Below are 22638 nucleotides of genomic sequence, written 5' to 3'. Positions count from 1 at the left end.
TTGTTACTGTGTTAAATGTTACTTATTGATACTGTTTAAACCAGTGACTCTACTTGTGCTTTTATTTCTGAAATCTGAATATGAGATAAATTTCCTTGAACCTTTATTTTAAAGACAATTATGCCGTTGGACTGAGACGTCTCAGGTCACTTCCTGTTCTATCCAGCAGGGGGCTCTACTTGCACATGTAATGGAAGTGGGTGTTATTTGGCTTCATTTAATATTTAATCTGTGGGTCCTACACTGTCACTTTGTTATTATACACAGGTGCACATGTTTGTTATTTTCACACTGACAGCCGCGAGAGGGCGCTCTAGGCTTGTGTGCCAGTATCTGCTACTCCTGCACCACTGAAAACGTAAACTGTAAACATCAACTTAAAAAGACAACTGAGGAAGACTGAACAGATTACAAGCTGCAAGTAGCGAAATATGCGGTAAATAAACGGTAATCGAGCAGCAGAAAGAAAGTTTGGAGTGAGCGAGGAACTCGTGAGGGACTTCTTTCTTCTAACTGCAGTGAAGTAAAGAAAAACAGCTCGTCGCGGGCTGAAAGCTCGAGGAACAAGTTGACAAATGTGTGTTTGAACAACAACAACGTGCTGCCGGGAGACGCTTGTCAACGTGCAGGGAGTTGCCAAGGCGACTCTCAAAAACTGCCAGCAGACTTCCGGTCGACACTTTCCGTGAGTTTCTTGAAAAGCACGTAATTGAGCACAACGTGACACCGGATCATATCATTAACATGGACGAGGTCCCACTCACGTCTGATTATATATTTATACAATACATTTCCCCCAAAAAAATGCGATTGATATATGTTTTTTTTTCTTCTTCATTATTCATTTTTTAGCTGGTGCAATTTATACTCTGGAGCGACTTATAGTCCGAAAAACACGGTACATTTAAAAGTAACACAGCCACAGCTTTAGGGAACTCCCTCCCCTTTCCCAAGCACATGTGGGAACTACGGTGGCCTTCACGTGCTAGAAAAGATGTTGTTCCTCGTCAAGAACCTCAACCAAAGTACATATAAAACACTTGTATAATGCCACAAACAAACAAATCATTTTTATTGTTGTTATGGTTGAAATATTCAGTCCACTCTCCTAAATACACCGGTTACATTTGATGTTTTGAACAGCGCCCCCTTCCTACTGTCGCCAGCTCTGCATCATAACAATTCTTTAGACCACACAGTTATTTTATTACATAATGTGCAATGTTTTTATTCAGTATATATTATCATGAACATTTCTTCTTATTATTAATTGGTTGTGCTGATAAAACAGGTCGATATATTACCATTTTAAGATAAGTTAAGATAATACTTTGTCCTGAATTCACCATTCTGATAGTCATGGGCAGCAGAAATTCAAAATATACATGTAAAATCTAAGTCCATAAAAACATGAATTGTTGATAAATGTTGCTGAGTCACTAAATTAGATTTTTTCATTCAAAAGTTTCTTTCTCTTTTCTGTTTTCATAAACCTGTTTTATGTATTTAATATCTACTTTGTAAATGATTTTATTGAAAATACATACTACACAAGGCATCAATTATCAGCCTTGATTTCTATAAATCAGTATTGGCCATGAAAAAACAACATACTCTCAGTCGACCTTGATTAAATTGATAAAATCTATTGAAAATTGAACATCTATTGAAATTGAACATTGTCCTTAATGACTTAAGAGGGTAGTAAATTAAACTGCCTTAAAAAGTGGATACATTTCACTCATTGGAGGTCTGATAACGTCGGTGTTTCATCCTTAACCCATAAAGATTTATTTAGAACATTTTATTATGACAATACATTTCAAAGACACATAAATTTCACACCATAAATGTCTCATATGCTTCTCCACATGGCCGCCGGGTCTCATCTGTATTTCTCTGCGAGCACGGCAGCGAAGGCCGACAGGAACTTGTCCATGGCCGCGTGTGCGACAGCTGTGAAGTCGTCGCCCATGTGACAGGCCAGCGCGACGAGCATACAGTGTGAGAAGAGCTGAGGAAAGAGAAGAGAAACACACCGACAATCAGCAAAATCACTCCACATTGTGAGGGTTAGCGACATCTACTGGTTCATTTGTTTCACATGACGTCTGTTGTTCTTTTGGCAGAAAACGATGACTGTACTAATTGATGCTAGATCAGCTCACTGTGACAGCGAGCATGTCTTAACCTTCAAGTCTCAAGTCTTAACCTTCAAGTCTTAACCTTCAAGTCTCAAGTCTTAACCTTCAAGTCTTAACCTTCAAGTCTCAAGTCTTAACCTTCAAAATAAAACCCCACAGGCCTATATTAAAAAAGTAAATTAAATCTCACATAGTGGTGTCGCTGTCGCTCGGTTGCCAGGTTTGTACACCAGCCCGCAAAAGTGGGCGTGCAATGTTTTCCGTGTCTCAAAAACTAATTGTAAATGCTAAATTAGAAAATGTAAATATCTCACTCAAGTCTAAATCGCGTCCAGTCTTAAACCAACGTAAATATCAAGTCCTCAGATTTGCCACTTAATTCAGTCTTGAGTCAAGTCAGGTGACTCGAGTCCCCTCTGGTCTTTAGTACTTTTACGTTTTCTCAGACGTGATATTTTGTTGTACAGATGCCGACAACAGGAACAGGAACGTGATCAGGTAAAGCCGTTAACTGACCTGATGGGACTTGGTTACACAGTAATGGTCACAGAAGTGTCCAGGTGGACCAAAAATATGGGCGATACCGAGTTCTGATTGTCTAATAGAGTGTGTGACTGGGATTTCCTCAATGTAATATGCACACATTTTAATTTTAATCCCCTCACAACTGATTTTCCTACATTGATCTTTCAAGTCTTAAGTGAGATTGCAGGACCTGCACCTTGAAGTTAGTCGGGTCTATCCGGAGTTGGTAGGCGTGCAGCGTCTGCAGGGGAGCCAGCGTGACGGTCAGCTGGCTGATGTCTTTGGCTCCCTCGGTGATGGCCTGGACGATCTTCTTCCCGTGGAAGAGCAGGTGACGGGAGCGAGCGCTGATGTCCAGATGGGAAAAGTATGTCTTGGTGCCCGGATAAGAGGCGAACATCCTGTGGGAGACGGAGGAACAAGTTAGTCTGGTAAGTGTGGATGGATGTGGGATGGTTTTCTGTCAGTGAGGTTCATTTATCAAGTGTGGCTACAGACTGGATATTTACATGTGGGTGTTGTGACTTTTGCGACGTTGCCCTTGTGTTCCTCATTCCTGTGCCTGAGTCCCCTAGTCTTAACTGTTTTTTTCAATTAGGAATATTAATATTAAGTATCCTTAGAAATCTTACATTTTATATACCAAATAAGTCATATAAACCTTACTTAAGTGAACATAAATGGTACTTATCATACTATCATGAAGTACTGGAAGTTGCTATATACAGTACATGTGCTTATGTTTAGCCATTTTCATACAATATTTAATACTTACTTTCTTAAGTGTGTATATATATATGTATATGTGTATATATATATATGTTATTTTCTTTAATAAAACACACAATAAAGCTCTACTGTGTACTAGAAAAGGGCTGTTTGACCAAATGATAACCTTCAAAATATAGCCTTCAAGTAAAATCTCAGTTTGGGCCTTTAACAGCACGTCGTCTCTGCTGTCTCCGTTCACATTAATACCAAAAAATGCAATCTTTTTTGTTCTGTTTCTCTTGTTTCTGTCTCCAAAAACATTTATATAACACACTGACTCATACTCCAAAAAACCTGAACTGAGCTGTCCATTTAACCACTTCAAATTGAGAAATCTCTAATTAATGTACATATAATATACATATATATATATGAACACCAGAGTTGTCACCTACCTAAGGAGAGCGTCTGAGCCGATGTCTGCAGCCACAGGAGTCAGTTTCTCCCATATTTCTATTATTAGCTCCTTCTCTTTCTTTGAAAGCATCACAGCTTCTTCTTCTTGCTGTTGTTGTTGTTTTCAGCTCAACAAAAGATGAATAAATAAAAAATTTAAACAAGTGTAAAAAGCGTCACAGGAAGTATTTACAGCAGGCATGGAAAAATGGTGTTAATCCACCATTTTACCTCCACTTCAACCCGGAAACTTAATGTAAATGCAGTGAAAATACTGAATTCCCGTGTGTGTGTGTGTGTGTGTGTGAGGGCAGCTGTTGCTGTTATCAGGCAGCAGCAGCAGCAGCAGCAGCAGCAGCAGCAGACAGTGCAGGGTGTGGAGGTGGATCCACACCACAGCGTCCACTATCTGCTACTTCACACGTGTCAACAGTGGGTCAAACATGTCCACTCAAAAATAAAAATTTGGTACATGAATGAGTCTTAATTTCCACTTCTTTGTTTTTATATTGGGGAAAGAAAATAAATAATAATGATTAATGATATGACTAAAAACAAGTGATTCCAGCAGCTTAATTAAACAAAAAACTTATTGATTGTAATAATATTTATAATACAACCAAAGTACACGTTCAAATTCTATGAAATATATTTTAAAAAAATTATATAAATGGGTGTGGCTATTATGGGGAACAAAGTCATTTTTATTATGGTTTGATTTATACAGTTGAATATAGTATTTATACTATAGAAAATACTGCTAAATCACTGTAATGTATGGCAGTAGTATATAACCCCAACCCAATACAATACTGATACACAAAATACTGCTAAACCACTGTAATATAATGCCATGTATGTGGAGTCACAGTAAAATACAGTATTCATACACAAAATACTGTTAAATCACTAATATATGCCATTTTTGTGAAGTGAACTGCAATATTTATACACAAAATACTGCTTAATAACGCTAATATAATGATGTCACAATAAAATACAGAATTTGTACACAAAATACTGCTAAACCACTGTAATATAATGCCATGTATGTGGAGTCACAGTAAAATACAGTATTTGTACACAAAATACTGCTAAACCACTGTAATATAATGCCATGTATGTGGAGTCACAGTAAAATACAGTATTTGTACACAAAATACTGCTAAATCACTGTAATATAATGCCATTTTTGTGAAGTGAACTGCAATATTTATACACAAAATACTGCTTAATAACGCTAATATAATGATGTCACAATAAAATACAGAATTTGTACACAAAATACTGCTAAACCACTGTAATGTAATGGCATGTATGTGGAGTCACAGTAAAATACAGTATTCATACAAAAAATACTGTTAAATCACTAATATACGCCATTTTTGCGAAGTGAACTGCAATATTTATACACAAAATACTGCTTAATAACACTAATGTAATGATGTCACAGTAAAATACAGAATTTGTACACAAAATACTGCTAAATCCTTCTAATGTGATGGCATTTTTGTCAAGTACAGTATCTATACACAAAGTACTGCAATATAATAGCGTCACGGTAAAGTACAGTATTTGTACAGGAAAGTACTAACAAGTCACAATATGTTGATTGTAAAGTTACACAGTAAGTACAGTATTTGTAAAGGACAACACTGCTAAATTGCAACATTTATGTTATCTTTTCAAAGTAAAGGTTTTCCCTTTACTTTGAAATAGATTATTATTGGTAACACATTTAATATATATACACAGCATGAGTCATGAAGAACTTTGACCTTAGATGAAGAAGAAGAAGAAGGAGCATGAGTAAGGTTTTTTTTTTTTACTGCAGACGACATTATAAAGTTTTGGGCCGTCCTTTGCAGATAAACGTTGCTATCTGCAGCTCCACAAGCTGCTGGTCAAGTGCCAGTGGGTGTGAATGTGGACAGTCAAACTCACTCACATCAGGCATTTCATTAGATTTATTGAATACAGTAGAATGTGGTCATCTTGGAGGTTCCTAGTCCAAAATGGAACTCAGCATTATCAATCAATCAACCAAACATTATTTATAGAGCACGTATTGTGCAAACGATTTAGCACAAAGTGACTTACATAATAAAAACAGAATCACCCCCAACTATCACCCCCACCAAGGAGCCACAACCTCATGCTGGGCAAAGAGCCAAACACCACCACTGTAAGGTGCATGGACCCCGCCGTGCAGCCACCAAATCTAAAATAGAAAATCTTGAGCGTCTTCTATGTGGTCCTCTGTGGCTCCATGCTGGAACGCTGCCTCACCGTGGGGTTACAGATTTAGCTTAGGGAGTGGTTAAAATGCCGAGGCCGGAGGACTCAGGGTAAGGTGAAGGTGCAAGGCCTAATGTAAGTCCGCTTTCTGGGCCTTGTCAACACACGAGCAGGTGTGAGATGGTTTAGAACAATGCGACACCGCCCTGTCCAGTCACGTGTGATTAAATAGAACTCTGATGTGCTTACCACTTTGATGTATCAAAGGCAAGTTCAAGTGCTTTCATGCAGCACAACACCAACACCTGAAGGAGGAAGAATCCAGGATGCAGGGCACTGATGCATCATGGTGGATGCCGACTGCCAAGCAAACGCTGTAAAAAGATGAAGACAAAGCGATGAGCTGAAAGAGAAGCAGGAGGCGGGAATGTACCAACATGGATGCTGTGCAACACCATGGAGGAGAAGAAGGGAGTATGACACAAGAAAACACAAACCAAGAAAATCCAAGGAAGACTAAGAGCGAACTACAAGTCCGGAGGTTTGTTGCCGTGCTGGTGTTCACATTACTCACGAAGATAAAAGCTGTTGACATTTGGGGCTTAGACTCGACAGCCATGTACACCCAACATCTCGTCCATCTGGCTATGCAAAAAATAGCAGAGGACGGATTCATCGAGGGGCATTATCCCCGCGTGGCGAGTGCCAACTCTGTGGCTAAGTACGTCTTGAAAGATCTTTACGGCAAGTTTGGTGATCTTTTGGAAGCGCTGATTCTGATGCGGGATCCAGTGATGAAAGTGGCCATTATTAGGTCTATAGGACTCCATGTTTTTCTCTACTCAGAGTGGCACAGAAGTCACAGCCGTAGACACCAATTATGCAGGCACTTCTCAAAAATAGTTATATGCCTTGCAGTGGCTTGTATAGCCTTTGTTATTGTCCGTTACATTCCCCCGATCGATACTTGGTGGGGTGTATCTGTCCCAGAGTCATCGCATCAAACACTGGTCGACACGTTTCCCAACGCTTCTCTTGTTTCAGAGCAACAGACGCAACATGGAAAAAGAGAACCTTTTTTTCCCAGGAGAGCTCAGACACGCACCCAGCTCCCAGTTAGCGCTAAGGTCATTTGTAATAACCACAACACCACGTGTCATGTTGAGAGAGCTGAAGAGCGCCACAGAGTGCTGTCTCTGTCTCAATCTGTTGTGAGGCACATTCCACCTTGACCTCAATCTTAAAATTAAATAAATATATTTTTACCTGGTGGAGGGGTAGAACAATGCCGGAAAATGAAGACTCAAATTTCTTGACCCCCAGCACCTTGAAGCCTGGACTTAGGGCTCCAAAGGTGGTCATGGTGCTTGCTTGCACACCTCCAAAGTTTATACACGCCCAGTGCTGGTGTACTCGCTGGACACATCTGAGCGGAGACAGTCCGAGCAGCTTCTACAAGACCACAGAGACAATGACAAGGTGCTGGATTCTTGGAGAAGACGGCAAACAACAAGAAACTTCTTCCACCAAATCGTTTTTATATTTATTACCTGTTCAATGTTGCTTGTTTCAAATAAATGATCCTAAATAACAGCAGTCTCAATTTTATTTTGAAATCATTTCAAGAGAAGCCCTATCCCAGCCAGCATGTCAATGTGGAATTATATCCGGGCTGACAATATGGTTCCCAAGCGGGTTTGTTTGCAGTTTCCATGGGCCCCCAACATGTTACTGAAACCATATAGGACCTGCATAATTTGCCTGTTTCCACCGATGGTTTGGTACAATATGTATTTTTTTGCGTTTCTATTAGGAATAGTACCAAAATGACCCAACCATTCCATTCTTTTTTTATTTTTTTAAACTTTGTTTATTAAGCTTTTTACACAATAGAACACAGACATACAATAACACTCCGAACAGAATCCCCACCCCATAAAGTAGAAAAATAAATATATAGATAGATAAATAATATATAACAAATAAATTAGTACATTTAAGAAAATGTATGTTAGGCATGTTGTAAAAAAGGACATAACCATTCCATTCTTGGGCACCCTTCCCTTGGGGTACCAGAATAAAGGTACAAGTAGGTAAAGGTGGAGCTAGACCCATGTTTGTCAGTTCATTGGGCAGCAGAAAAGCGGCCTCTGTTGTATCGTGTTCAATGTCATTGTTTGTTCTACGTATCTCACTGATGCAGCCATTGGCCACAGCCCACCCTCTGCCTATCGAGTAGTTCCAAAAACATACCGTACTGTACCATGATGGAAACAATGCTTAAGTATCCTTGGAAAGGGTATGAAGTGGGTGTGAGTTTATCGTGGGCAAACACGGGTGTGGCCACCATGGAAACAATTGACAAACCCACTTGCGACCCACATTGTCATCCCAAATAAAACCCTTATGGGGTTGAAATTGACATGCTACCTGAGTATGTTGTGTTTACACACATTTGACATAGTTTTTTTCTTTTGGCTTCTCCCTCTCTAGCGACAGTGTATGATCTGCATATTTGAAGTTAGTACACTGGATGTGCTCCCCCATGGCTGGGGTAAATTTAGAGCATCCAATTAACAATGACGGATGGGAATTGGGTTTCCCTTACTCCGAGGTACCTCAGCCCTTAAGTAGAAATGGCAAACCTCCGGTTACAAACCCAATTTCCTTCTGTTTAGCCATGGGCTGCCTGGAATTTTACATTAAAATGTGATCAAAAAAATTAGGCACCATTTTAATTAAATTTGATATGCAGATTTGGGGATTGGGTAAATTGTGATGGACTGGTGATCTGTCCAGGGTATAGTGGGGTACAACAAAACAAAGTTTTACATACACGAAACAGTAAAAAGGTTCATTATTAAATAAACTTCTGAATGAAAACATGAACTTAAAGTGACTATCAAGTTCATCATCATCATGTCCTGGAGTAGGTCGGGTCCACCATGCAAGTCAGTCCTTTCCATTTCTTCTTGTCTTTGGTGTCCACAAGAATGCAAATATGTGATCTCATAAATAAATGAATAATAATCAGCTGAATGAGTCAATAAGTTGACTGATTGTTTGGCAGATGTTGCACCCAACAGTGTTTTTCTTTGTGTGTGACTTAAGTTTTTATTCCTATTTCTCCACATTTTTAGTACACATTTACAATAGTTAACTAGTAGTAATTCACAACTACAAATTAATTTAAACATGCGTATTGAACAAATGAATGTCAACCTCTAACCCCTGAATAAATGCCATCCTGTGCATACACACTGTACAAATGCCCGTGTTGTACATATCTGGGTTACAGACTGTTTCCATTGCATGTATTCTATTCTGAAGTATGTACGATAAAATAAATTCTTATATATATATATATTTGTTCCCCGTTATGAAATGTCACACATCATATTGGTTGGCATGTCTGGATGATTATTTGGCTGTTGGATTCTTCCATGGGGTGTAATGGCATGATTTGACATTAGTACCATCTTCAGACCATCATATCCTCTCCATCAGTCCTGTTGGTTGGTTGGTAATTTGGTTTGTTGGTTGACTGGTTATTTGGTTGGTTGATTATCTGGTTTTGGGAATGCTGAGTCAGCATTTCAAACTATTGTTTATTTCTTCATATCATTATCTTGTTGCTGCTGTCTCCTAAAATGCATGTTTAAAAACGTTTGGCTCGTCTAGGACATTCCTGTTGTGGCATTTTCAATGGGAGGCAAATCTGGGACGCAAATGTGCCTTTGATCTTGAAGTTGGGTTGCCGTGGTGAGGCAGACTGACATGTGGTCTTGGCGGAGCTGGAGGTGGCAGAGCTGAAGATGCTGAGTTTTGTTGGGAGTGACCAGGATGGACAGAACTGAGCATATTCGAGGGACAGCTCAGGTTCAACAGTTTGGAAACAAAGGACCAAGGTTGAGGTGGTTTGGTCATGTGCAAATGGACCAAATATTGGACAAAGGATGTTGAAGATGGAGCTGCCGGGCAGGGGGAAAAGAGGAAGACCACAGAGAATGTTCATGAGGGCAGTTGGTGTAACAGAAAGTGAGAAGCTGAAAGAAAAAAATTCACTTCACCTTTGCCTCTACTCCGTCTCTCCCCCCCTTTGTGTCTTACCTACAGGCACATTAGAGCTAAAGCTGTGCCGATTAAAACTAAAGTAAACAAGACGGCAAAATCAAACTCTTTCCCCAAGAAAACATGTTCCTTTTTGGCCTGCTTGACCTTTTCATGTGCTTTGGAAAGAAAACTCCACTTCATGGCCTTTGAGGATCAGTGGTCAAGCAAAAAAGTGCTTTGATTGCCAGCACGGGAGAGATCTGCGAATGTTCCATTACTACCTTCTTCTCTTACCATGACATCACTTTTTGATGTGCCTTTGATGTGTTCTAATGATGACATGTTTTAGTTTAGGGGAGAGAGGAATGAAAGGAAAGAGAGAAGAAGAGAAGAAGGGGCAGTAATATAATGCTTCGATGACAACAACTCACTGCCAACCGTCCAACTAACCACATGAAAAACAAAAAGCATCCGTTTATCCAAATTTCATTGAAACGCTAGAACCAGACACTTGTTTACCAAGATGGAGTTGTTTGTCATGACACCGGAGTCATTAGAAAAAATGCTCCTGAATCCTTACCAAGCTCAAGTCCGCCATGCTGTCATTTTGTTGACCCTTGGTGTCCTTGCCAAGAGTGTTTCCACAGCCCACTGTTGCTTTTCGTTAGCCAAATTTGCGAAATCAATTGTAGATCAGATAATGGATGGCCTCATCTTCATGGTGCCATTTTATCCTAAGAGGCCAGAGGTAAATAAAGGAATTGACTCTGTGTTTAATGACCTAAGGAAAAAGTTTGGCACGTCACTAGAAGTCCTGATTCTGATCCAAGATCCATATGTGGAAGAAGCCATTGTTCATCATGTGCGAATCTACTTTGAAAACATACTTCTTTTGCCTTCAGACATGCCCACCACCAGCACAGAGGGGTTCGGCCACAGTTTCTTCTCGCGTCTATATTCAGTCTTCACATTTTTTGTCAGTTTTTGCCGGAACACTGTACGCAGTACAAACCTGCTGCTGCCAATCTGACCACTGGCATCAATGATCAGGTTAAAGCAGTTCCTGTGTTGAGATGTTGACAGTAATGAAGATGAAGCAGCAGCAGCCATAATACCAACAGATGTTCTGAACACACCATCTGGTCTTCAAAAGACAAATCTGGCTTCAGATTCAAGAAGTCCAAGGCCTCTGGAAATCCAACGGACCGCTTTCCTGAGAAGTCAGTGTTCGTATCATGTCGGCCATCTTGGAATCCCATGACGGGGTTGGTGAGAGTGTGCAGGAACGCTTCATGACCGCTCTATGAAGTTCTGAGTTTCAACGTCAAATGGAACACACCACAACAGTAAAAGAAGCTGTGGCACCCCATCTTGGAACCCCATGTCAGGGTTGGTGGTGGGGTTGTTACAACTTTCCAACTCTGCAACTGCAAAGTACCAAACAGAAGAAGAAGAAGCAGCTACCATAAAACACCAAGAACCAAGATTAAACATCACTCGCTGTTTCATTTAAGTTGGACTGTACGTGCTGTGCCTTTAAGATTTACACCAGCACAGAATCCTAATAAAATGTCCATGAATGCATTCACACTTCTCAGTAGCAAAGTTTCATTATTGCCTTCTCTTTCTTCTCATAAAACAACAAAGAAGAAAAAGACGATGACATTTCTATTCCAGTTATTCTTGATTGCGACTGTAATATTTATGTATGTAATATTTACCAGGCTGTGGGTTCGATTCCCATGGGTATGAAAGATGAGTGATGCTAAAAAATGCTACCATTTAGTGTATTGTTATAAACTGTGTGCACTTTTGAGATTATTTGGCAATTTAAAGCATTTTATAAAGCATTTTATAAATGAAATGTAGTAGGTGCCCCTGCCCTTGCAAATGTCTGCGCACGCCACTGATGGTGATTAAGTATCATAACCCCATGTTGTAGCGTGTGAATGGGTGAAAACTGTAGTGTAAAGCAGCTCATCGAGACGAGAAAAGCTCAATATGAATACAGACCATAATACCAAGTCTTCTTCTGATTTTATTTGGTAGTAACGAGCTACAAACATAGTTCCAGGAAATGTAGTATGGAGTAAAAGTACACAATTTATTTAGGAAATGTGCTTATAGTACAACACAGCCCAACAACAGCACACACCGCGGAACTTTGGTACAACGGCTCCTGTTGCAGTGGGGTCTCATCAACGGAACGGACGGAGGGTGTCGAGAGAAAACAAAACAAACCTAGCTTCCCGTGTTCAGCAATAGTAAATGTCGCGTAAACGAAACTGAATTTAACATAAGCTCATGTTATTATTATTATTATTATTATTATTGTTATATCATTCAGAGACACAATTTATCATTTTTTGGAGCGATTTAGCAAACCGCGTTTGCTGGAGCTAGCTCAGCTAGCTTGTAAGTTAGCTTCCGCTGCACGACCGTGAGATTGAGCAACTCTGGAAACACGAACGTGATATAAAACTGTCACTGTGGAGTCATGCGTGACGTGCACCCGCTGCCAGTTACTCAAGAGAAGCCTGTCCACTTCAGAGCGGCGGAGAAGGGTTCGCGTCCATCGGCGTGAGACTCAGGCTTTCTGTGTGACCGTTGTTCCGTGGAAAAAATGCCTGGGATGGTGGTGTTTGGTCGGCGCTGGGGCATCGCCAGCGACGACCTGGTCTTTCCCGGCTCCTTTGAACTCTTCATCCGTGTATTGTGGTATGTTGTGGCTCTCCAGATTTATTACATAAACCGTTACAATAAGTGCTGCAGTTAAAGTTGCATGTTGTCATTCATGAGGGTGCGGCGGTAACATTGATTATTAAGGGTGGGGATCGCCAGAGACACCACTTTACGATATTTATGTTGGGCTGGGCAATATGGCAAAACGATATATTTTCTCATATTGTCCGATTTCGATTTTTTACCACGGTTTTATTGAATACTGCCAGTTTTAGAGCATCTGTACTGAAAACTCAACAAGCTATAGATTAGCTCAATGCACATACAAAGCAAATAAGATGCATTAATAAGATTGATGTTGATATAAAATATATAAGAACACACAGACATTCTTATTCACATCCTTCAGTTTTTAGAGACAGTGATTCACGATATTATCACATATAGGGAATTGGATCGTGCAGTCACGCTGTGTTGCATCATGGGTGGTGTTAATGTTTATTTGTAAACAAGAAATGATATGCTAAAAAAGTGCCTTTATTAGTACCTCAATGATTGATGAGAGAAGATTCAGTTCAGTCATGGTAGCAACAGAAGTAATAACAATAATCTTGACTGACTCTTTTTTCCCTCTGAAGGTGGATTGGCACGATGATCCTCTACACTCACCACAGAGGTCATTTTGATTGTAATGGGAGGGGAGTTCTTAACACCTACCTGGTCGGACTGTTTGTTGTGCTTGGGCTCATCATCCTTTCACTATGGGCCATCGTCTTTGTCAGTGCTCAAGGTACATCTCTTTTTTTTCACTACAGAGTGACGTGATGTCACGTGGCTCAGTTTGTTTACTTTAGTCCGCCATGTTGGCAGGAAATGCCTCTGAGCTTTAAATCACAGACCTTTACACGCGGGTCAAAGACATTATTATGGCAGACATACACTTTCTGATAAAGTTTCCCTCATTCTATTCCATTAGTTAGTGTGAACGCCCTATTGTGTTGGCTTTTTCATCCTCGTCTTTTTCTTTCACTGAATGTTGAAGCACACTTTTGAGCGCCTTGTCATGCACAAAAAATGAACCAAACTCCTGACTGAATTGTGGGACGATCGGATACATCATTCACATTTAGTGTTGCCACGAGCTACGCAGCAGGCGTCCGCCTTCCTTTGATCTGTGTACTGGTTACCGTGGCATCCATGGTAGTGGCCAAAAGCATGTTTTCGGGAATAGCACTCAGCAGGCTTCTGCTCGGTTTTCTTTCGGTCCACTGTGATGCACATGCAATGCCAGTCATTGCGTTACCTACTAAGTACACTAAGTACACCTGCAGTCACAAACATGGTTTCACTAACATGAAGCTTTCAGGGCGTGGTCATACTCTGATATGACAAATTATTGGCGGCCTCTGTCTAGAGTCACACAATGGCCATTGCTGCAGCTCCACACTTCCTGTCTTCTATGCTTCTATGTTTTATGGCAGTGATCTACATCTGCTGTCTCTCTGGATCTTTTGTGATCCAGTTAGAGGAAAGTGAACTCACAGGAAGTTTGTCACACAGTAGTTGTGGTTTCAAAATACAGGTTATATTATGTGTTACGCCATACAGGAAGTTTGCTCTTTTATGCAACACTATGTGGTGAGAAATGATGTAAAGCAAGTGTTAAAAAAAGGAACAGAATGTCGTCTTCATTCTATGGGCAAATGTTTTATATAGTTCTTAGTTCTAGTAATTCAAATATTCAGCAGGTTTATTTTTGTCAAACATTGGAATAGTCTGTCTTTTCTGTTACATCCAAAAGATAAGTTGACAATGTTTTGTTGTAAAGCAGTTATATTTTATCAGATGGAGGGAAAAAATAAAATCAGACATAAATGGAACAAAATGCATTTCAAGCAAAAATGCTCATGAAAATAATGGCGGGAGCCGCTTTAAGATGTGTTCACGAAACCTCATACGTTCTGCGATGTAAAATCACTGATTTTCTCCATGGGCTTTGGTGTGCGAGAGTGAGTGGTTTACAAACTTCAGTCTCCAAGTTGAAAGAGCTGTTTTAAAATACTGCAAAGTGTTTTTTATTGACCGTATTTCTGTGCTAAATGTTTCCCAGGCACCATCACTAACCCTGGCCGCCGGCGCTCCATGCCTGCGCTGGTGTACGTGCGAGCGATCCTGTACATTCCTGAGCTGGTGTGGGCCTGTCTGGGCACCGTGTGGGTGTCTGAGGATAGTAAAGGCTGTGATCTCGCCACAGTGGGTTCCGTCATCGCAGCAGTGATTGCCAGGTAGATTGCTCAAAGCATTTTCTTTTTCCACAATCGTCAAACCAGTTCAAAAATGAGTCAAAGAGGCGGGGTTTTCTCTTCACAGCTGGATCATCCTGCTCTTCACCGCAGTAGGTGTGGTGATCGTGTTTGACCCCCTGGGAAGCCCGCGCCGCCAGCCCGCCCCCATGGAGCCGCTGGGAGTGAGAGACATGCAGACCACCAACCAGTTCTTCTCCATCGCTCGCTCCATGGCCGACAAAGTGTGGGAGTGCAGGCTGCGGCTGATGTGCTGCTGCCTGCCGCAGGACGAGAGTAACCGGGCGGTGTTCTCCAGCATCGGGAAGCTGTTGAGCGGATTCTTCTCTGTAAGGGTCGTCTTCGCTTTACAGTCTTTGTGTGTGACGAGAGGCAGTTGGTGTTGGCGCTGCGACGATAATTAGTCGACTATTTCGATTTTTGAGGGTTTCTTTGCTCCGTTTGACAGAGAAATCATTCAAACCGAATCGTTTGTCTGACGTATTACGGACCAAACAAGTACTCGGAATAAGAAAATAAGAGTGGGGCTGATCACAATGCATCTTCTCAACACGGCCACATTATTAGGTACACAGAACACCTAATGAAGTAGCAGGAGTGACCACTCTTCTGCTGCTGTAGCCCATCTAGATATATGTGTAAGTGTGTGGATGTACTTGTACATACATCTTTGTGAGGACCCAAAACCTGGTCCTAATGAGGCAGAACCTCATTTCTGAGGAGCTGGTAAAGCTCAGGGCTAAGATTAGGGTTACAGCTTTGTTTCAGCTGTCCAAATGGATGGAGTCAATGCAGAGTCCTTATAAGGACAGCTGCACAAACCTGTGTGTGTGTGTGTTCCAGGTATTACTCATGTTGTGGGGACCATAATCTGTTCACACGGTCACATTATGGGGGCAAAAATCAAGTCCCCTACCATGTAAATGATTACATTTTAAGGTGAAAAGACATTTTATGAGCATTTTTCCATTACTATATTAAAACAAACAGAGGCTATAAGTATGTGTCTTATATCCTTTTTTTTACCAACTATATAAACACAACTGACCAAAAGGTACTCTTAATCTCACTCAAAATCTTAATAAAATTTATGAAATTTGTATATATGTCACATTTAAAAGTTTGCTTTGCTCGTTTTTATGAACAAAAATAAAATAAAAACGTCTATTTTGTGATTTCTATCACTGCTCAAACACATTTTTTTTAAAAAGCCTGACAATAGATGTCCATATAAGGAGTTATGCATTATTCCCACAACAATTTACCAAGGGTGCGTCTGTGGCAGGAAATGAGTGTAAGTCAGTGTAAAGTCCTCTGAAGTCATGGAAAACAAACTCTGTGTGTGTTGGCAGGACACAGATCTGGTCCCCAGTGACATCGCCGCTGGTCTGGCTCTGCTGCACCAGGATCAGGACAAGAAGGAGCAGAGCAGAGACCCGGACACCATCGTCGTTCACAGCCCGTCCTCTCCCATCGTGAGTTCTCGAGTCCTCAAAATACCTCACTGTTCTGTCAGGTTGACGGTATTTACTACTGTACAGTAAACTGCTTGTTCCTTTATTTTTTTGAAGGAGGAAGATCTGGAGGCAGAGCTGGAGAAAGCCGCTCACTGGATGCTGTTTGCTGCAGCAGCTTATGGATGGCCACTGTACGTCTACTCCAACCCGCTCACCGGGCCCTGTAAGCTCAGCGGCGACTGGTAAGAAGATGTATCTCTCTCTGTAAAATGTTGTTAATTGACACCCCAAGAGTTGAAGAGTTAAATAAAGGTTTAATCGTGCAATGCAAACAGTTTTCAAAACTCTAGAGAAGGGAAGTAAACAACGCCATTGTCCCTGTTTTCTGACAATGTTAATGCCAGACAACTGTTTTTCTGAAGAATCCAAAGCCAAAAAAACTTACATTACAAATATGACAATTTTCTCCCTGTACCCTGTGTTTCAGCTGCGGGAGTCGCACCGACGAGTTCGACAGCGTCGGCGGAGACAACGGCGGCTGCCACTTCTCGTCCGTCCTGCTCACCACCGGTCTGCAGTACAGAGACTTCATCCATGTCAGCTTCCACAACCAGGTAGGACACTTCCGCTTTCTCCCGCCCCCCTCCCCCAAAAAACCTGTGGCTTCATAGTCTGATCGTCTATGTTTTCTTGCAGATCTATGAGATCCCGTTCTTCGTGGCTCTGGATCATAAGCGGGAGGCTGTTCTCGTGGCTGTCAGGGGAACTCTGTCACTCAAGGTGAGACGTGAAGAGAAAATAGTCCCCGTAATCCACCATATTCATGTTTTCCATGTCTGACGCTGGATTGATTATGAGATTTGCAGCAATTCTGATTCATACGGGACACATTTGAACTAATTTAGTGTCAACATAACTCCAAACAGTTAAATTTTAAGACTTACAGCTGAGATAAAGCCAAGTGTGAGACATTTCTTTGTGTCCAAACCCACCGGGTTGTCGTCTTTTCCCGGTGTATTGTTGTCTTACTCGGTGTGTGTGTGTGTGTGTGTGTGTGTCGTGCAGGATGTCCTCACAGATCTGTCCGCTGAGTGCGAGGACATGCCTATAGAGGGAGTGTCCGGAGCCTGCTTCGCTCACAAGGTAAATGTCCATTCAAACACAACGCAGCACAAGAAAGTTCTGGACTTTTTTGGGAGGCGGTCACTTTGCTGAACCGGGATTTGAAGAAAAACCCTGAACTATCTCTTTTATCGTGTGTAACGTGTGTTTCAGTCCTGACTAATGCTGCTGTTCCTTTGTCTAATGCAGGGCATCTGTCAGGCGGCCACTTACGTCTACAAGAAGCTGATCAACGACGGCATCCTGAACCAGGCCTTTGCTGTCGCACCGGTGAGATTATTGAGATTATTTCATTTTTTTGCAAACTTCCTGTTTGGGGACCCATCATGACCCAAATCACATTTAAAAACATATAAACATAAATCTAACTTGTGGACCCAAAAAACATCCCTGACGACTCCTCTGTGGGCCCCCGACCCAGTGTTTGGGAGCCACTGAGTTTAAGATGGAAACTAATGATTGTGATTTGTATGTGCATTAAAAAAAAAACAACTGATTTTGAAAGGAAACTGATCATGTATTAAAATCAGAAAAATATGTTAGATGCCCAAATAGAAAAATATTAAAAATAGAAAAACAACAGAGATTAAGTATACTAAGAGTATAAAAGATAAGATTAACAATTATTTACAATAGAAATTATAATAATATGCAAGACTTAATAAATTAGATTCAAGTATATAAACAGTTATATACGGTATATAAACTGTAATATACAGTATATAAACTGTAATATACAGTATATAAACAGTTATATACCGTATATAAACAGTTATATACCGTATATAAACAGTTATATACGGTGTATAAACTGTAATATACAGTATATAAACAGTTATGTACCGTATATAAACTGTAATATACGTATATAAACAGTTATATAGGTATAGAAACTGTAATATACAGTATATAAACAGTTATATAGGTATATAAACTGTAATATACAGTATATAAGCAGTTATATACAGTATATAAACAGTAATATACAGTATATAAACAGTAATATACAGTATATAAACAGTTATATACGGTGTATAAACTGTAATATACAGTATATAAACAGTTATATATGTGTATAAACAGTTATATACGTATATAAACAGTTATATATGGTATATAAACAGTTATATACGTATATAAACAGTTATATATGGTATATAAACAGTTATATACGGTATATAAACTGTAATATACAGTATATAAACAGTTATATACGGTGTATATAAACTGTAATATACAGTATATAAACAGTTATATATGCTATATAAACAGTTATATATGGTATATAAACAGTTATATACGGTATATAAACAGTTATATATGGTATATAAACAGTTATATACGTATTTAAACAGTTATATATGGTATGTAAACAGTTATATACAGTATATAAACAGTTATATATGATATATAAACTGTAATATACAGTATATAAACAGTAATATACCGTATATAAACAGTAATATACCGTATATAAACAGTTATATAGGTATAGAAACTGTAATATACAGTATATAAACAGTTATATAGGTATAGAAACTAATATACCGTATATAAACAGTTATATAGGTATAGAAACTGTAATATACAGTATATAAACAGTTATGTAGGTATAGAAACTGTAATATACAGTATATAAACAGTTATTTAGGTATATAAACTGTAATATACAGTATATAAACAGTTATATACGTATATAAACAGTTATATAGGTATAGAAACTGTAATATACAGTATATAAACAGTTATATAGGTATAGAAACTAAATATATAAACAGTTATATAGGTATAGAAACTGTAATATACAGTATATAAACAGTTATGTAGGTATAGAAACTGTAATATACAGTATATAAACAGTTATTTAGGTATATAAACTGTAATATACAGTATATAAACAGTTATATAGGTATATAAACTGTAATATACAGTATATAAACAGTTATATAGGTATATAAACTGTAATATACAGTATATAAGCAGTTATATACAGTATATAAACAGTAATATACAGTATATAAACAGTTATATAGGTATATAAACTGTAATATACAGTATATAAGCAGTTATATAAGTATATAAGCAGTTATATACAGTATATAAACTGTAATATACAGTATATAAACAGTTATATGGTATATAAACTGTAATATACAGTATATAAACAGTTATATAGGTATATAAACTGTAATATACAGTATATAAGCAGTTATATACGGTAAGTAAATATAGTAATACATGAATGTATATCAATAAATAAATATGCAGCAGTAAATGCAGAATAATGTTGTAAATAAGTGTGTGTGTGTTTGTGTCGCGGTCACATGTTTGCAGGAGTATAATCTGGTGGTCACCGGTCACAGTCTGGGCGCCGGCACAGCAGCGCTGCTCGCTGTCCTGTTACGCAGCTCCTACCCCACCCTGCAGTGCTACTCATTCTCTCCACCAGGGGGCCTCATGAGGTAAGAGATGTTTAAGACAAACAGCTGCTGTGTAAAACACCAGAGCACTTTTTCCCTCACTGAACTATTTTGTTTTGAAGAATCTTAGACATGCGACAATTTATTGTATATTATATTTTCATCGACTTAACTTTAATATTTTCTGTTTTTCTTCGCTTAATTGTTGAACTCTCCTCTCCATGTGCAGTCAAGCCTTGTCCGATTACTCTAAGGACTTTGTGGTCTCCATCGTGCTCGGGAAGGATCTAGTTCCCAGGTAAGACTTGGATTATATTTTCTATTCCACTGTTAACAACCAAAGTCACCTCGATGCAGGACTTTCTGTTTATTTCTCTTCGTAATCTTCCCTTTGTCTTAATCTGTGTTGTTTTCCTTGTTCTCACAGACTGAGCATTCCAAACATGGAGGATTTGAAGAGAAAGATTCTTAAAATTGTGTCAAACTGCAATAAGCCCAAGGTAAAAAAATATTCCTTGACATAATTTGACACCTTCTGGCTCGATAATTGCATTGATAATTGTCATATTTGTGAAATAATTATAAATATTGATTAAAAAATGCATGGAATCAACAAAATTTCATTTAAAAAATTCACTTGTTTTAATTCTAAGCCTTATTATTTGTGTTATAGCAGACGTTTACGTCTATTATAGTCAATTGTGTTGTTTCTAACACACATAAATGTCCTGCGTTTAACATAAGAAACAGAATAAAGCAGGTGTGTGAAAGTGTATTTTTCTCCTCCTCCTGCGTCGCAGTATCTCATCCTGCTCCAGGGTCTGTGGTACGAGCTGTTTGGGGGGAGCCCGGACGACGCCCCCACCGAGATGGACAACAGGCGCGAGCAGCAGCTCAGCGAGCCGCTGCTGGGGGAGGAGTCACTGGTGATTCGCCACTCGTCGTCCTATCAGAGCGTGGGATCCGACGACTCGCCCGTCCACAAGCCCGCACAGCTGTTTCTACCTGGACGAGTCCTGCACATCACGGAGGACGGGCCGTCACGGAGGTGAGACCAGGATTAATCCTTCACATACGTTATTGATAGATAGATTATTATTGTCACGACCAAATAAGTTGCTATTATGGTCTGTATTTATGTGGAGCTTTTCTAGTCTTGATGAGCTGCTTTACACGCTGCAAGTGTCTTTGCTCAAGGACACATATAGACTACCAGAGGCAGGAATTGAACCTGCAACCTTCCAATTGAAAGGCAACTCACTCAGTCACAGACACTCACTCACTCACTCACTCACTCATTCACTGACACACACTGTGAGGAGAACGTCTCAGGAGTTCTGCACTTGACCAGAACTAACTTAGTTCTTGTTCTTTTTACAGACCTTAACTCTTACCTCTCTCCCTCTCTCCCTCCCTCTCTCTCTCTCTCTCTCTGTAGATCCTGTTTCTCACAGGTCAGGTACAGCGCCGAGTGGTCCGACCAAATGTCGTTCAGGAGTATTTTGATCAGCCCCCAGATGCTGACCGACCACATGCCCGACGTCGTGCTTGGAGCTCTCAACAGCCTGGCCACCGAGCGTCCCTTCTCCATCTGCCCGTCGTCCTTCAACAACAGCCAGCAGCACAACATCTGATCTGAGACGTCACACTTGACTCCTCGTATCCTGTGTGCGTGAAGCCTTTTGTTCTCTCTGTTCTCTGTTTGTCTGTAAAAAAGCCATTTGAGTGGCTCAGAATCACGGAGGCCCACGCAATTTATCCCCCGGTGCCTCTTGACTCGATTGGCCTCTTGACTTCCATGAGTGAACCTGGTAGGGTTAAAGGGATAGTTCCGTTATTTTCAGGGTTCCCACAAGTCCTTGAAATCCTGAAAGTTTTTGAAAATTGCTCTAAATAGACATGGGTCATTGAAAGTGCTTAAATGTTGTGCAAGAAAGAGGTTAAGTTGATATTTAGATAAATATTGCTTGTTCAATGTAGACTAGGTCTACGCAGGACAAAACGTGGAGTCGTGATTACTTGCGGTGTTGTGGACACTGTCCACTGTCCACTGCTCTCTCTCTCGTCGCCGTTGATGTGAGAATCCGCGCAGAACAATGAGTGAGTGAAGTTGAGCAAGAGAGAAAATTCCAACATCTCCGTCTCACCAAAGACACGTTACAAAAGTCGCTTGAGCAGATGTGGAGCGTTCTGCACATCAGTGAAAGTGGGGACGCCGTCATGGGCGAAGACGCTCTTACACGTTGTCCTCCACATTTTATTAAGCTGTCAGCATATCCAGGTCCTTGAATTTGAGGGGAATTGGTCCTGGAAAGTCCTTGACTTTGATGTCAACATAGGTGTGGGAACCCTGCTTTTTTTGCTTTTTTTTCCAAGAGAAAAAAGGAATATGTTTACCAATTTATCACAGTTTTTTCTAATCTTGTCACTCTCCTGCACCAAAGTCCATAGAGAAAATCAGCGATTTTTACATCACAACATACAGGCAGATGCTGATCCACTGCTGCCCCATCACAAAATTGTTATT

At 40.0% G+C, this 22638-nt stretch overlaps 2 protein-coding genes across 3 annotated transcripts; one reads left to right on the top strand and one right to left on the bottom strand.

Moving 5' to 3' along the window:
* Positions 1-1045: 1045 nt before the first annotated feature.
* On the bottom strand, positions 1046-4168 carry zgc:163057 (Hemoglobin subunit alpha-D-like). 2 transcript variants are annotated; one of them, XM_044013315.1, is made up of 3 exons: positions 3836-4168; positions 2860-3070; positions 1046-2014 (listed from the first exon to the last, which is right to left on the bottom strand). In XM_044013315.1, exons 1-3 carry the CDS (start codon positions 3925-3927, stop codon positions 1886-1888), a joined length of 432 nt encoding a protein of 143 aa, XP_043869250.1. In that variant the 5' UTR covers positions 3928-4168; the 3' UTR covers positions 1046-1885. The 2 variants fall into 2 exon arrangements, with proteins under 2 accessions (XP_043869250.1, XP_043869251.1); XM_044013316.1 differs by having other exon boundaries at positions 2866-3070; positions 3836-4167.
* Positions 4169-12263: 8095 nt separating this feature from the next.
* Positions 12264-22587, top strand: daglb (diacylglycerol lipase, beta). Its single transcript, XM_044014509.1, has 15 exons — positions 12264-12845; positions 13448-13599; positions 14920-15094; positions 15180-15441; positions 16465-16587; positions 16684-16811; positions 17057-17183; positions 17266-17349; positions 17635-17712; positions 17881-17961; positions 20026-20153; positions 20341-20409; positions 20539-20611; positions 20912-21159; positions 21550-22587. The coding sequence occupies exons 1-15, from the start codon at positions 12751-12753 to the stop codon at positions 21743-21745; spliced, it is 2019 nt and encodes a 672-aa protein (XP_043870444.1). The 5' UTR covers positions 12264-12750; the 3' UTR covers positions 21746-22587.
* The last annotated feature ends 51 nt before the right edge of the window (positions 22588-22638 follow it).

Source organism: Solea senegalensis, linkage group LG18 (genome assembly GCF_019176455.1).
Source record: "Solea senegalensis isolate Sse05_10M linkage group LG18, IFAPA_SoseM_1, whole genome shotgun sequence".
Taxonomy (NCBI): domain Eukaryota; kingdom Metazoa; phylum Chordata; class Actinopteri; order Pleuronectiformes; family Soleidae; genus Solea; species Solea senegalensis.
This window is presented reverse-complemented; position numbering and strand designations above follow the sequence as displayed.